Source organism: Neophocaena asiaeorientalis, unplaced genomic scaffold (genome assembly GCF_003031525.2).
Source record: "Neophocaena asiaeorientalis asiaeorientalis breed wild unplaced genomic scaffold, Neophocaena_asiaeorientalis_V1.1 scaffold603, whole genome shotgun sequence".
In the NCBI taxonomy this organism is placed as follows: Eukaryota; Metazoa; Chordata; class Mammalia; order Artiodactyla; family Phocoenidae; genus Neophocaena; species Neophocaena asiaeorientalis.
The window spans coordinates 2,664,201-2,681,044 of NW_020175662.1; the positions used below are offsets into that span (position 1 = coordinate 2,664,201).

General features: G+C 33.8%; 1 protein-coding gene across 2 annotated transcripts in view; it reads left to right on the forward strand.

Moving 5' to 3' along the window:
* EXOC5 (exocyst complex component 5) overlaps nucleotides 1–16,550 on the forward strand; it is a 48,659-nt gene extending 32,109 nt beyond the window's left edge. For both annotated transcript variants that reach the window (XM_024731455.1, XM_024731453.1), the window contains exons 13-18: nucleotides 6,514–6,622; nucleotides 10,115–10,235; nucleotides 11,430–11,516; nucleotides 13,745–13,853; nucleotides 14,047–14,262; nucleotides 14,918–16,550. In XM_024731455.1, coding sequence (XP_024587223.1) covers nucleotides 6,514–6,622; nucleotides 10,115–10,235; nucleotides 11,430–11,516; nucleotides 13,745–13,853; nucleotides 14,047–14,262; nucleotides 14,918–15,106 — 831 coding nt within the window. In that variant the 3' untranslated portion in view covers nucleotides 15,107–16,550. The remainder of the gene's footprint in view (nucleotides 1–6,513; nucleotides 6,623–10,114; nucleotides 10,236–11,429; nucleotides 11,517–13,744; nucleotides 13,854–14,046; nucleotides 14,263–14,917) is intronic.
* Nucleotides 16,551–16,844: the final 294 nt, after the last annotated feature.

Below are 16,844 nucleotides of genomic sequence, written 5' to 3' on the forward strand. Positions count from 1 at the left end.
TTTAACACTTTTCTGTTATAGGAGGTTTTTTTGGTATCATATTTAAGGAATCTTTGCTTAACCTAAGGTCACAAAGATTTCCTCTTATATTTTCTTTCTTTTATTTCCTTAAGTTTTCTTTCTTTTTAAAAAAATACATATTTTAAAAATTTTTCAACAGTTTTGAAGGGTTACTTTCCATTTACAGTTATTAGAAAATATTGGCTATATTCCCCACATTGTCAATACCTTGAGCCTATCTTACCCCCAATGGTTTCTGCCTGCCACTCCCCAACCCTTACATTGCCCCCTGCCCCCCTGCTCTGTAACCATTAGTTTGTTCTCTGCATCTGTGTCTGCTTCTTTTTTGTTGTATCATTAGTCCGTTGCATTTTTTTAGATTCCACATATAAGTGATATCATACAGTATTTGTCTTTTTCTGTATGACTTATTTCACTTAGCATAATGCCCTCCGAGTCCATCCATGTTGCTGCAAATGGCAAAATTTCATTTTTTTTAATGGCTGAGTAGTATTCCCTTGTATATATATACCACATCTTCTTTATCCATTTATCTGCTGATGGACACGTAGGTTGCTTCTGTATCTTGGCAGTTGTAAATAATGCTGCTCTGACTATTGGGGTGCATATATCTTTTGGAATTAGTGTTTTTGGTTTTTTTGGATATATACCCAGGTATGGAATTGCTGGGTCATATGGTAGTTCTATTTTCAGTTTTTTGAGGGACCTCCATACTGTTTTTCATAGTGGCTGTGCCAGTAGGAATGTTTACATTCCTACTAACATTGTACAGGGTTCTTTTTCTTCACATCCTTGCCAACATTTGTTTGTAGACTTGATAGCCATTCTGTATGAGGTGTGACATGGTATCTCATTGTGGTTTTGATTTGCATTTCTCTGATGATCAGTGATGTTGAGCATCTTTTCATCTGCCTGTTGGCCATCTGTTTGTCTCCTTTGGAAAAATGTCTGTTCAGATTCTCTGCCCATTTTTTAATCAGGTTTTTTTTTTTGGATATTGGGTTGTATGAGTTTTTTATATATTTTGGATATTAACCCCTTATCTTGCATATCATTTGCAAATATCTTTTCCCATTCAATATGTTGCCTTTTTGTTTTGTTGATGGTTTCCTTCATTGTGCAAAAGCTTTTTAAGTTTGATTGTGTCCCATTTGTTTATTTTTGCTTTTGTTTCCCTTTCCTGAGGAGACAGATCCAAAAAAATATCGCTAAGACCTATGTACTGCCTATGTTTTCTTCTGGAAGTTTAATACTACACTGTTTTGATCACTGTAACTATAAATCTTGAATCAGGTAGTGTGAGTCCTCTAACATTACCATAGAAAGCATTTTCATATAAGTCTGATAATCAATTTTTCATTTTCTGGGGAAAAGAAAGTTTGGGATTTTGACTGGAATTGCTTTGAATCTATAGTTCTGTTTGTGGAGAATTGACGTCTTAGCAATATTGAGTTCTCAAATACAGTTGATTTTTATATGTTGATTTTGTACCTGCAACCTGACTAAACTCACTTATTCTAATAGCATTTTTTGTAGATTCCACAGAATTTTCTGTATAGAATATCATGTTTTCTGCCAATAAAATCAGTTTTACTTATTCCTTTCAATATAGATGCCTGTTGTTTTGTCTCTTGCCTTATTGCCCTGGTGAGAACCTCCAATACAATGCTGACTATAAGTGGCGAGAGCATACACCTTGCATTATTCTTTTTGTTTGTTTGTTTGTTTTTTAATCTTTTTTTAAAACATCTTTATCGGAGTATAATTGCTTTACACTGTTGTGTTAGTTTCTGCCGTATAACAAAGTGAATCAGCTATACGTATACATATATCCACATATCCCCTCCCTCTTGCTTCTCCCTCCCACCCTCCCTATACCCTGCATTATTCTTGTCTTTATCATTAATATGATGCTAACTGTAGGTTTTTCTTTTTAAAATTTTTTTTATTGATGTATAGGTTTTTTAAATTAATTTATTTATTTATTTTTGGTTGTGTTGGGTCTTCGTTGCTGTGCACGGGCTTTCTCTAGTTGTGGCGAGCAGGGGCTACTCTTCGTTGAGGTGCACAGCCTTCTCATTGTGGTGGCTTCTCTTGTTGCGGAGCATGGGCTCTAGGCGCGCGGGCTTCAGTAGTTGTGGCTCCAGGGCTCTAGAGCCCAGGCTTGGTAGTTGTGGTGCGTGGGCTTAGTTGCTCCGTGGCATGTGGGATCTTCCCAGACCAGGGCTTGAACCCTGTCCCCTGCACTGGCAGGCAGATTCTTGACCACTGCACCACCATGGAAGCCCCTATTGACATATAGTTGATTTACAATATCATGTAACTTTCAGGTGTACAGCACAGCGATATGTATACACATATATGTATACATATAAATATGTAACCTTATAGGTTATTACATAATATTGAATATAGTTCCCTGTGCTATACAGTAGGTCGTTGTTGGTTATCTGTTGTTTTTTGTGTGTGTGAGGTATGCGGGCCTCTCACTGTTGTGGCCTCTCCCATTGCGGAGCACAGGCTCCGGACACGCAGGCTCAGCGGCCATGGCTCACGGGCCTAGCCGCTCCACAGCATGTGGGATCTTCCCGAACCAGGGCACGAACCTGTGTCCCATGCATCGACAGGCGGACTCTCAACCACTGCGCCACCAGGGAAGCCCAGGTTATCTGTTTTATACATAGTAGTGTGTATATGTTAATCCCAGCCTCCTAATTTATCCCTCTTGCATCCCGCTTTCCCCTTCAGTAACCATAAGCTTGTTTTCTGTGTCTGTGAGTCTCTTTCTGTTTTGGAAATAAGTTCATTTGTGTCGTTTCTTTTTCTTTTAGATTCCACATATAAGGTATATCATATGAGATTTGTCTTTCTCTGTCTGGCTTACTTCACTTACTATGATAGTCTCTAGATTCATACATGTTGCAAATGGCATTATTTCCTTCTTTTTTATGGCTAAGTAGTATTCCATTATATATATATATAAATTTATACACACACCACATCTTTATCCATTTATCTGTCAATGGACATTTAGGCTGTTTCCATGTCTTGCTATTGTAAATAGTGCTGCTATGTACATAGGGGTGCATGTAACTTTTTGAATTATAGTTTTATCTGGATATATGCCCAATAGTGGGATTGCTGGATCATATGGTAATTCTATTTTTAGTTTTTTAAGGAACCTCCATACTGTTCTCCACAGTGGCTGCAATTTACATTAACCAATTTACATTCCCACCAACAGTGTAGGAGGGTTTCCTTTTCTCCATACCCTCTCCAGCATTTATTATGTATAGACTTTTTGATGATGGCCATTCTGACTGGTGTGAGGTGGTTCCTCATTGTAGTTTTGATTTGCCTTTCTCTAATAATTAATGATGTCGAGCATCTTTTCATGTGCCTCTTGGCCATCTGTATGTCTTCTTTGGAGAAATGTCTATTTAGGTCATCTGCCCATGTTTTGATTAGGTTGTTGGTTTTTTTGTTATTGAGCTGCATGAGCTGTTTGTATATTTTGGAAATTAATCCCTTGTTAGTCGCATCATTTGTAAATGTTTTCTCCCATTCTGTAGGTTGTCTTTTAGTTTTATTTATGGTTTCCTTTGCTGTGCAAAATCTTTTAAGTTTAATTAGGTCCCATTTGTTTTTCATAGATGCTGTTTATCAGATTGATGAAATTCTTTTATTCCTAGTTTCTGGGTGTTTTTATAAGGATTAGATGTTAGACTTTGTCAAATGCTTTTTTTGTTGTTGTTCTGTTAATGTGGTTGGATTACATTGATTTCCAAATGTTAACTTTGCATTCCTTTGATAAACCCCATTGGTCACCATGTATTATCCTATTTATGTATGGTTGGATTAGGTTTGCTAAACTTTTGTTAAGAATTTTTGTGTTTGCCTTCAAGAGGGATATTGATGTATACATATTTTTTTCTTGTAATGTCTTTGTGTAGTTTTGGTATCAGGGTAATGTTTGCCTCATAGAATAAGTTGGAAAGTGTTCCTTCCTCTTCAATATTCTGGAAGAGTTTATGTAAAATTGGTGTTATATTTTCCTTAAATATTTGGTAGAACTCACCAGTGAAGTCATTTGGGCCTGCAGTTTTTAACTTTGTGAGGGTTTTAAACTACAAATTAACTTCTCTAGTAGATATGGAGCTATTTTAGTTACCTGTTTCTTTTTAAGTGAGCTTTGGTAGTTTGTGTCTTTTAAGATTTGTATATTTCACACAAATTGTTGAATTTATTGGGATTAAGATGTTCATGGTATTGCCTTATTATCTTTTTTTTATGGTCAGTTGATCTTGTGTGTGTGTGTGTGTGATTTTTAATTGAAGTATAATTTGTTTACAGTGTTAAGTTTCTGGTGTATAGCAAAGTGATTCAATTATATATACATAATATATATAATATATATATTCTTTTTCAATATAGGTTATTACAAGATATTGAATATAGTTCCCTCTGCTTTACAGTAGGACCTTGTTGTTTATTTTATATATAGTAGCTTATTTTCTTTTTAATGTTTGTAGAATCTTTAGCGATGTCTCTTATTCATTTTTGATGATTGGTATTTTTTTGTGTGTGATCATTCTGGCTGGAGGTTTATCAGTTTTATTGGTTTCCCCAGAGAATCAGCTTTTGGTATCATTGACTTTTCTGTTTTCTGTTTTGTATTTCATTGATTTCCACTCTTTATTACGTCTTTTCCTTCTGCTTACTTGGGTTTCATTTCCCCTTCTTTTTCTAGTTTTTTAAGGTGGAGGTGAGACATTGATTAGAGACCTTTCTTATTTTCTAATATAGGCATTTAGTCTTATAAATTTCCCTTTAAGGTACTGCTTTAGCTGCATACCACAAATTTTAATTTGTTGTATTTATTTTCATTCAGTTCAAAATACTTTTAAATTTCCCTTTTGATTTCTTTTGGCCCAAGAGTGGCTTAGAAGTGTGTTATTTCATTTCCAGATATTAGGGGATTTTTTAGATGTCTTTCTGTTGTTGATTTAAATTTGATTCCGTTGTGGTTAGAGGACATACTTTGTGCGATATGAATCCATTTTAAATTTATCAAGACTTGTTTTTTAGCCCAGAATATGATCCATCTTGGTAAGTGTTTTATGAATACTTAAAGAAAATGTATATCCTGATGTTGTTGGATAGCGTATTCTATGAATGTCAGTTAGGTCCAGTTGATTAACAATGTTGTTTATGTCTTTTATATCCTTACACATATTCAGTCTACCTCTTCAATGAGTTATGCATGAATGTACGGATGTAGAGAGGAGGAATGTGAAAAATTAAATTTATGTTTTGTGGCTTGCTAAGGGCATTTGTTAAGCATCAGTGAGCAAAGAAGGAAGGTGAGGGTTGTGGTAGAGAGACTGATGAAGGGTAAAGGTTAGGATTGTATTAAGAAGACCAGGAAGGGAATTGAGTAATACCAAATTAGTATTTATAATCAGTAGAGATTTAGGGAATTTAAAGTGGGTTATGCACTTCAGTGCCCATTACTCTGAGAGTGGATCACAAATGGAGACTACAAATAGGCAATAATCGATTGATAAATAATATAGGAAGCAGTTATAAGAAGTTGAGAGGTAATTTTCTAACTTTTAAAGAGGGATTTAATTTTCTCAGCATAATTACTAATAATTCCTTTACTAAGTAGTTAATCAGCAGCAGCAACATCAACATCAAAATGAAAATTTATTATTGTGAACCTATTATATGCCACTGAGCTAAAAATACCTTACATGCATTTTCATACTTTATTTTCACCTCAAGGCTAGGATATAAGTACTATTAATATTATTCCTACCTTACAGATGAAGAAATTGAGGCTTGGTGGGGTTAAATAACATCTCAAGGGTTCACTCAACCAGGAAGTGATGAAAGTGGGATTTGAGCCTGTCGTATTTTATAGTGTGTCTGTTATTGATTTCCCATCCCCACCCTCCAATAAAATAAAGAATCCTTTTTGTTCTGAGTTTTACTAAAATAGCATTTGTTCATTTGGTGGCTCTCAAAATTCTTTTACTGTGACTCACAATAAGAAAGGCACTTTACATGGCAGTTGAGTGTACATTTATTATATGTATTTATGTGTGTGTGTATGTTATGTTTATATGTGTTTATTTCATTAAAACATATTTGGTTTTAATGTGTACTTTAGACATTATTTTCTATTGGTTCTCTCTTCTTTTCTCTCTTTCTTTCTTGTCACAGTCCACTAATGGGTTACAATCCAGGTCAGAAAAACATTGATCTAGTCTAAGCCAGGAGAATTGTAGACAGACACGGAGCATTGTAACTGTATGTATATGAGAAAGGCATTTTGGGTGGGCAGGAAGAGTTTTAAGTTATCATTTTGATACCTGAATACTGACTATGTCTTATACAAAGTTGATTGCTAAAAAAAAAAAAAGAAAAGTATTGACTTTTTTTAAAGGTAAACTTGAGGAACGATGTATTTGGTTTTTGTTTTTAAAGCTCTCTGATCCTTCTGATTTACCAAGGAATGCCTTTAGAATTTTTACCATTCTTGTGGAATTTTTATGTATTGAACATATTGATTATGCCTTGGAAACAGGACTTGCTGGTAAGTGTATTTATTTGTGTTATACTTCGTGTTAAATTCCTTTGATCCTATTCGGTTAAACTATGCATAATGTTGTTTTATATATATTCAACTCTATCTGTCAAAAGCAGTTCAGTGCAACAAAATGCTTTTTGAGCTTCTGTAACAAGGATTTGTCAGATGCTAGAAGCTATAGAAAGACACAGTTCTCATATTGCTTACATTGACCAGGGCTACATGAGTCACTACAGTGAATGGAAGAATGTAATACAATGCTGTAAGCTATGAAATGCCAAAGAAGCAGAAATGGAAGTGACAGCAATTCTGGTTGAGACAGTTGAGTAAAGTAAGATTTAGAAAGGAAAGTAAGCCTTTTCAAAATAAGCCTGGAGAGGAATAGATTCATATAAAATTTTTTCTTTTATTTTTGGTCTTCTGGGTTTACTGGTATTAATAGGATAATAATGACTTCTTCCCTAAATCCCAGTCCCATTAATTCAGTTGCCCCCTTGACCTCTCTCACCTGTTCTGTGTGCATTTCAAATTTAATATATCCCAAATGAAACTTCTTCCTTTCTCCTTCTTTTCCGTGTCTTTAAAAGGCATTACTATTTACTGTTTGCTCAAGGCCCAAACCCCGGAGTTGTCATAATTCTTCTTTTCATCAAACCTGATAGCCAGTCTATCAGCAAATACTGTCTGTATACTGCGAAACATAACTCAAATTCGTCTACTTTTCTCCATTTTTGCTGATGCCACCCTGATTTAAAGATCATCATTTCTATCCATTCCTAGCTGGTCTCTTTGTATACATTCTTACCTTTCCAAATAACTGACTCCATGTAACAGTTATGTTATAAATTCAAGGGTCTTAAAATTTCTTGCTTAAGACCCTTTAGTGGTTTCCTGTTAGTCTTAGGGGAAAAACAACAAAAAACTCTTTATGAAAGTATAGCTTTTGATCTGGCCTCTTATATATTCATCTTCATCTCATATTGCATTTCCCCTCACTACCCCAGCCCCTTTGGTCTTCATTCATTTTCCTCACTCAGGTTCTTTGCACTTGGTAGCTCCCTACCACCCAATCCTTTTCCTTCAGCTCTTCTCATGTCTGGCTTTTCACCCTTCTGATCTTAGCTAAGGTGCTACCTTCTTAGAGAGGCCTTTGCTGATCGACCTAGCTAAAGTGACACCCCTTTCCCAGCCTAGTTACACATTATTTCATCATTGAATTAACTTTTTTCATAGCACTTGTTACAATGAAATTTTCACTTGTTAATATCTGCCTCACTCACCAGAATTCATTCATTGAACACATGCTTATTAAGTCCTTAACCTTGTACTCATGCAGCTTACATTCTTGTGGAAAAGATAGACAAATGACTAGTAAGTGCAATGAATAAAAATAAAATTGAGTAAGGAATAGAGAATAGTAATGGGAGGTAGGATGGGGAATTCAGGGGCAGAGGGCTTTTTTAGAAAGGCTGGTCAGAAAAGGCCTCTCTGAGGAGACATGAACCAGAGAGCTGAATGAAGTGAAGGAGTAAATTGAATATTTGGAGAAAGAGTATTTTAAGTAGAGAGAACAGCATGTAAGTTCTCTTGAATAGTGAACTTCATGGGAATCTTACCTGTCTTAAGAATCTTATCTGTCTTAATTGCCATTATAGGCTAGCACCTAGAAAGCACATAGCACATGCTCAAAAATGTTTGTATATAACTTCATTCCATAAAGTTTCTAAGGTTGAAGCAAAATTACCCATAATTCAGTAACCTTGTGGTTTATTCTTACCCTTTTTTTTTTTTTAACCTGCAGGACATAGATAAGCATTTGTAGCCTGCTTCCCCCCCTACTCCACCCAATACAGCAGAAACTTGACATCAAGTATTTAACATTTGCCATTTACAAATAAGCTAATGTGGTTATTTGTATTGGGATAATAATATCCACCTCAAAGATGTGAAGATTACAGAAGATAATAAAAAAGTAACATGAATTTGATTCTATATGGTATGAAGGAGTTGTTCTTTACCTAGTATGGAAGCCTAGCTTATTCATTTTAATAGCAGTATTCATAATTTGGAAGGGCTTAAAAATTTTCTGGTAGGATGAGAATGTCCCTTATACTCATAAACATTTTCCATGCAGCTATTTAGTTAGTGTATACTGCTGTTATTTCTAATGATTTTACAAAATTCTGTCATGCATATATATTATAAAGTTAACCACCCTCTATTATTAGACACCTTGGATCTTTTCAGCAATTTAGTAGTATAAATAATGCTACAGTGAACAATTGTAGAGCTTAAAGTGTTTTCTTTATTTTGAATTATTTTCTTTGGATAAAATTCTGGCAATGAAATTACCAGATCAAAGTGTATTGCAAATTTAAAAAATTTTTATACGTATAAACGATTTTCCTAAGGGTTTTTTTCCCACTAATCTATACTGCTGCTGGCATGTATGATTATACCAGCTATTTCTGCACACCACTAAATATTCTTTAAAAACTTTAATAATTTAGTGGTTAAAAATGTATATCACTATTGCCTTTTCATGTCTTTCATTAATAGCAAGGATTAGTATTTTCTACATGTGTATTGACTTTATTTTTTTCTCTTGTAAATTTGTGTGGGAGCCTTTAATTTTCTTATCAGTTGGTGATTTTGTCGTTTATGGGAAAATAAAACACCTTTATTTTCCATTTTTAAAACTTTGGAAAAAAATCCTCCTCCTGTAAAGAACTCTAGGTATTAAACTTTTGTTTCCTCATTTTCTGTGAGTATTTTTCCTAGCCCTTTATGTCTTTGAACTTTAGCTAGAAACATAAATGTCTGTGGTTAGTAGGGACCTTAGAGTTTAACTGTTACTCTCTTACAAGAGAGGAAACAAATCTGGAGAGATCAGCTGTCTGTTTTGGGGTCAGAATGTGAAGTGGCTTGAATACAGTGTTGAAAATCTGGAATTTATTATTTTGACAGTGAGGAGACTTTGAATTATTTTTGAGGAAATAGTAGAGAACATGGTGATGAAATATGTTAAATACATTATTATGGCAACAATATATAGCATAAAAGATAAGGAGATTTGAACCAGGATACTAATAAGAAAATTATTTTAACTGTTATCAGAGGTAAAGAGGCCTGGTTATAAGAAAAATGGTAGAAGTGTATTCATGGCTCATGAATCATTGTGCATAAGAGGGCAGAAAAGGGAAGGAGAAGGCATATTCCAAGATGGTTCATTTATTGATTTATTTAGTTTTTATTTATCTCCACAAATAATGAAGACTTGAGTAGATAGTGAAAATTTGGATGTAAAAACTTTGGATGAATTTTATTAAACTATTAACAAGCTTAATTTTACTCTTCTGTCCACAAAAATTATTGCTGATTTAATGAAACAGCAGTTACTTTTATGCATGTTGTATATATAAAACCACATTCTTTTTTCTGTTGCTTACATGAATTTCTTTAATATGATTCTAACATATACATGCCTTCCAACTTTAGGAATTCCTTCTTCAGATTCTAGGAATGCAAATCTCTATTTTTTGGATGTTGTGCACCAGGCCAATACTGTTTTTCATCTTTTTGACAAGCAGTTTAATGATCACCTTATGCCACTAATAAGGTTAGTCAAATTGTCTGATTTTCATTGGTGTTTCAATGAATATTATAGTATTCTACTTCTTGTTAAAATTTAAAAGTAATAGATGTTCGTTAAAACATAAACAGGAACAGGAGGGTGTGAAATAAGTAAAAGCCCTTTTCCTCTTCCTTGCCTTCCTGTTTTCCTTCTGTGGTATTAATTTTGGTTTACTGAATGTGTCATAAACCTAAATCTGATATGAAAGACAACTTCTAGCTTGTTCCCATTTATTATAATAAAAAGATGTACAATAACAATTTTATGAGATTAATAGGACAGGTTTTGATGAGGCATTAAATGAGGTTTGGTTTATATCTTCCTATCAATTTATGTGAACTTTTAAAGCATGTAAGGATTAAATAAGGTAGTGTATATGTGAACGTGATTTTTAAAATTGTATGTGTAGTATAATTAAAGAGGATGAATATTCATATAGAAGGTAAAATTCTAGACATTTTGTATAAACATTGATATGCCAAGAAATAATTAGTCTAGAAATGATCTCAAAGATAAAGATTACTTGTGATCCCTGAATCACATTTTGAAAGGAAATTTACTTTTTAAAGAGCTCTAATGTCACATAACAAAGAATTCACGTAATTATTAGGGTTGCATATTCTTTAATATTTTGGGTGTTTTTTGACATTTAGGTAATATTCAGAAGGTAAATATGGCTACCAAGTTGGTTTTGTTTTTCGTTTTTTTTAATATAGGAAAGCTAAATACAATTGAATTGGGTGTTAGTCTGCAAATTTTAATTAGTATAATTTGCTATATTCTCAAGACTTTGTGATTTTTCTTACTGAAATACCAGAAATTTAATTAAAAAGGAAACCAAATAATTTCAGAATTTCAAAATCATGTATTTATATTCTAAAGGGATGTCTCCTCACAGATGAAAGTAATAAATCTAAATCCTCCTCTTCCTTCTCTTTTAACGTGTTAATTTTTCCTAGCATGACTATTGTAATGAATTGGGCATAGTGAATACTAAATAATTACTTTACTATTTATATGCTTCTTGGATTGGGGAGCAAATTAAAATAATGTGTGTGTGTGTGTGTGTGTGTGTTATGTATGTGTGTAGGTATATAGCTATACACATATGCCTATGAAAAACTGTTAGAATTGTAAGGCTACTAATGTGATCTTTTTCCCCCTTTAAACATTCAATAGCTCTTCTCCTAAGTTATCTGAATGCCTTCAGAAGAAAAAAGAAATAATTGAACAGATGGAGATGAAATTAGATACTGGCATTGACAGGCAAGTTGTTAGTTTTACTATTTCTCTTGCATTTTTGTTGTGTTTATTTTTTTATTTAAAAAAAATTTTAACCTCTTTATTGGAGTATAATTGCTTTACAATGTTGTGTTAGTTTCTACTGTATAACAGAGTAAATCAGTTATATGTATACGTATATCCCCATATCCTCTCCCTCTTGTACCTCCCTCCCACCCTCCCTATCCCACTCCTCTAGGTGGTCACAAAAAGCACCGAGCTGATCACCCTGTGCTATCTCTTGCATTTTTAAAAAATTGTTAGAACACCATTGTAACAACATGAAAATGATTTTCAGAGAAGAAGAAAGTCTATTTTAATTCCACCATCCTGCTATAACGTTTGATTTTATTTTTACATATTACTTTCATCTTTATTAGAATGTTGTTTTTATTGCCTTCCAGGTTTATTATTTATGGAAGTCAGTATGTTTAGACTTACTTTTAAAGCAGATTCTATTTAATATTTTTTTTTGTAAATGCCCCCTCCTACACATACACACACACACCCTCTCGCTCTCCCTCTCTCCAAACTCCTTAAAAATGGTATGTAACATAGAAGATTTTATTTTCAGTTAGAACTGTCAGGCTAATATCTGAAATGCTTTAAATAAATTTACTGATTTTCTAAAAGTAACTTCCATTAAGTGAATGCAGACTCTACATTCAAAAAAATTTTTGTAATGTTTATGGTAGTTAATTACCTGTTCATAATATGGAGCAGTGAATCTCTGTCTTTTGAGATGATAGTGGGCATTTATTTATTGATGATGATAATAGCTACTATTCGGTTTGGCCAGAAAGTTTGTTCGGGTTTTTGTAACATGAAAAACCCAAACGAGCTTTTTGGCCAACTCAATATTTATCAAGAATTTGTGGACTTCTCTGGTGGCACAGTGGTTAAGAATCTGCCTGCCAACTCAGGGGACACAGGTTTGAGCCCTGGTCCGGGAAGATCTCACATGCCACGGAGCAATGAAGCTTGTGCGCCACAACTACTGAGCCCGCAAGCCACAACTACTGAGCCCGCGCGCCACAACTACTGAAGCCCGCGTGCCTGGATCCCGTGCTCCGCAACAAGAGAAGCCACCGCAATGAGAAGCCCATGCACCACAATGAAGAGTAGCCCCTGCTCACCGCAACTAAAGAAAGCCCATGCACAGCAATGAAGACCCAATGCAGCCAAAAATAAATAAATGAATAGATAAATAAATAAATTTATTTTAAAAAAAAAAGAATTTGCTATGTGCCGGGCACAGTACAAGAATCTTTACCTGTATAATTTCATTTATTAAGTAGGAAATACTATTCCCATTTTACAGGTGAGGAAATGAAAGCGTAAAGAAATGAGGTAGTTTGCTCAAGATCATAATGCTGGATATTTGGGACTCAAATTCTAAAGCCCACGCTACTAGGTTTGGGCATATTTTTATTTACTGTAATTCTCCTCCTTTCTCTTCTATTCAAGAAAACATATTTGAATATAAATTAGTTACAGGAACTGTAGCCCTTAATATCTTTGTCTTTTGCCAATCTATTATCCTTTCCCAGCTTTATTTTATTCATTGTTGTGCTTAGATTGCTTGGTCCATCTCTTTAATTACTCCCTTGTAATTACCCTAAAATTTATTTCCTTTAACCATAATTATCTTACAGATCCTAAAGTCTGGATTAATGCAGACTCTTTTATTCCCATAACCGGATGGCTGATTGCTGTTGGAGAATGCCACATAACTCAAACATTATTCGTGCCATTACAAACACATACTCTCATTTCTCAACTGGGTCTTCACTACCACTTGTTCAGCCTCCTGCTTGTCCTTAGACTGTGAAACTCGGGTTCTTCTCACCTATTCTTCTAAACTTTGGCCATTCCTCATAAGCCCCTCTATCTTACTGCCTTCCTAAGCATTCTCCAAATATAGTTGTTAAGGAAACAAATTAGTGACAGTTTTCTAAGATCTTTAAGATTTCCTTAAATAGAGTAATGGGCAAATGAATCTTTGCCCTGTGTTTTGAGCAGGAAGCTAATAAAACTAAGAGGTCTTTGATGTCAAGACCTAGAATTTACTTTTTTAAAATCTAAAGTGTACCCATAGTAAAATAGTCTCATGGTGACATGAAATGAAATAATTTAAATTTAATTTAGTATAAATAAACGTAAATATAAAGTAAATTAAATGGATCAAATACATGGTGTTCTCAATTCTCTAGGACATTAAATTGTATGATTGGACAAATGAAGCATATCTTGGCTGCAGAACAAAAGAAAACAGATTTTAAGCCAGAAGATGAAAACAATGTTTTGATTCAGTATACTAATGTGAGTAAAATGATTCAGTATGCTACTAAGAATAACTGCTTTGTTTGTACTTTTGTTAACATTTCATTGGTGTATCTTATTCTCCACGTTTTTTTATTTTATACTTAGAGATTAATGAGAAACTATATGTATTTTCTCCTTAGCTAAGCTGATACACATTTCTATGTAATAAGTATAGAAAAAATTTTTACAGGCCTGTGTTAAAGTCTGTGCTTATGTAAGAAAACAAGTGGAGAAGATTAAAAATTCCATGGATGGGAAGAATGTGGATACAGTTTTGATGGAACTTGGAGTACGTTTTCATCGACTTATTTATGAGCATCTTCAGCAATATTCCTATAGTTGTATGGGTGGCATGTTAGCAATTTGTGATGTTGCTGAATATAGGAAGTGTGCCAAAGACTTCAAGGTATGTATTCACAAATATCAAACTTGTAAATAGGTTCAAGAACATAAGTCAGATCATAAAAAATGTGTACTGACTTAAAATCATCAGTGAAAAATTTATAACTTTGTTGACATTGTAGTGAAACAGAACTAACATTTCCTAACTGAAAAAGTATTGTTGCAGTCATATTTTCAATATTAACACATTTTTGCTTTGAGCTTCATTTTAGACAAGGCCATATTTCAGTTCCATAGTCCGAATGACCTTATTAAATAACGCCCGTGACTAATACTGCATATATCAGATATCAGGAAAATATGTTCTTTCTTCATGTACCTCTCTCTGAAATCAGTTTCCCTTAATGTTTAAATTATTTAAGAAACCTGCTAAATCAATGATAACTAATTCTAGTTTACAAAAGTATAAATGATTATTACTATTTAAGAAAATTGGCATAATATGAATCTTTTCAAAAAGATTATAGTGAGTTTTATAATGTCTGAAATATTTGAGTTTTAACGCCTCAGGAACTTTAAAAAATTCTGACATTGAACTCTCCATCATTAGTTAAGTCCTGAATAACAGTACGTAAGTGAGAAGAATTTACAAACTGATTGTAAAACTAAACATTATCTTGTTTCAATGTTATTTTTTTCCTTCCCTTATCTCAATTCAGATTCCTCTGGTATTACAGCTTTTTGATACTCTGCATGCACTTTGCAATCTTCTGGTAGTAAACCCAGATAATTTAAAGCAAGTCTGCTCAGGAGAACAACTTGCTAATCTGGACAAGAACATTCTTCACTCCTTCGTACAACTTCGTGCTGACTATAGATCTGCCCGCCTTGCTCGACATTTCAGCTGAGGTTGAATTTACAAGGGCAGTGTGTTGTACTTCAGCAGGCCTTGGTTGATAGAAAGCACAGGTGGTTTCTTATGACACAGCCAACATTTTATTGATAAATGACTGTTTAGAAAAACAGCAGCCATACTTACCCTTGAGATTTTATTTGAAATTTGGACACTACTAAGCATATTTTGCTCTTTTCCCTTAAGTTGGATTTTAATTCCATTTTTGAACTTATAAATTTCAAACTCTGTAAAGCTATATGTCATTGTTTTCATCCTGGAAAATGTTAGTGTCAGAAGGCAAATGAGATGTTACCAGTGTTCTGGTTCATGTTCTTTAACATAGTCCATTGGGAAATTTCACCATCCTGTTTTGCACTAAAGATGGGTAAAATTCAGCAAAACTACATTTATTATTTATCAATTTTCAATGACCTTTTCAGCACTGGTAATTGTGAATCAGGTTATTTTAGGTTTTCCTAGAGAACTTTTTGCTTCTTTCAGAAGGTTAATTAACAATTGGGCATAATTTTTGTAGTTGGTTGATTGGATTTTTCTGAGGTACAACAATAATACTATTCCAAGAAAAATGTTATAAACCTAAAATGATGAAATGTTTTATGTAGGTATTAGCAGTGGATCAGAATACATCTGCTTTCTGGGTAAAAAAAAAAAAACTTAAATGTTTACAATTTCTTATTTGGTAACCAGATTTTTAAGCCAATGCTGGCAAGAAATTAATAAAATTACCTTATTTTATATTTTGCTTAAGATAAGGTGGAGGATCTTAATTAAAGGACCATATTTATTCATTATTTTAATATTACAAGGGAAGTAAAAAAATGAGGTATGGTCTAAACGGTGCATATGAGAAGTATTGACAGTGTTTAGCAACAATGCAGTCCTTTAAGATTTCTACCTTTATGCAAAACTGGAATAAGATGGAATGGCTAAACATGCAGGTAGTCTTCTATTTTAAGAGGAATTGGGAATTGATAGTTAGCATTATATTCTAAGTCTCGAGATAAACTTTGCAAGGACTAGTTGCTTTTTAAATCTATAGTTTCTGTCATTACCTTTTTCAGGGCATTTCTGAAGCGATTCCTACTGAATGTAGTTAATTGAATTGGCTTAATATGGTGGCATAATAAATCACTTATAAAATTTTAAACATCAAGCAGAAATTTAGAAATATCTTTACTCTAAAAACTATAAACTTGCTCTGTGAGAATGCATTCTTAGCTATATGTAGTGTTTCAGCTTTCATTGTGTTTTTCATAGTCTTCAGGAACAGATAAACTTTAATGTTCAACTCATTCTTGACTTTTCTTTTTCCTTTAATGTAGGCTTTTTGGCCTAATTTTGGAAAACTAATTTTAAGAATATGTTTCTGGGGCTTCCCTGGTGGCGCAGTGGTTGAGAGTCCGCCTTCCGATACAGGGGACACGGGTTCGTGCCCCGGTCTGAATGTTTCTGAATGTTCATCAGCTTTACCCAAACTTCCAGGTCCAGAGCGAGCTAGCTACTGTTTAAGTTACTATTGACTGAATTTTCTTCATTTTCTGTTTAGCCCAGTGTTATCAGGGTAAGCAAGAGAAATGAAGTATGCCAACTTTTGTCAAAGCATTTTAGGAAATTGTGGCAGCTTTAGAAGGCTGTCTAATTTTCTATTCCTTAGCCAAAGGAAAGCCAGAACAGGTTTTGGATACTAGAGAAAGTCATATGCTTGTACTATTGCCATTTTAGAAAGCTCT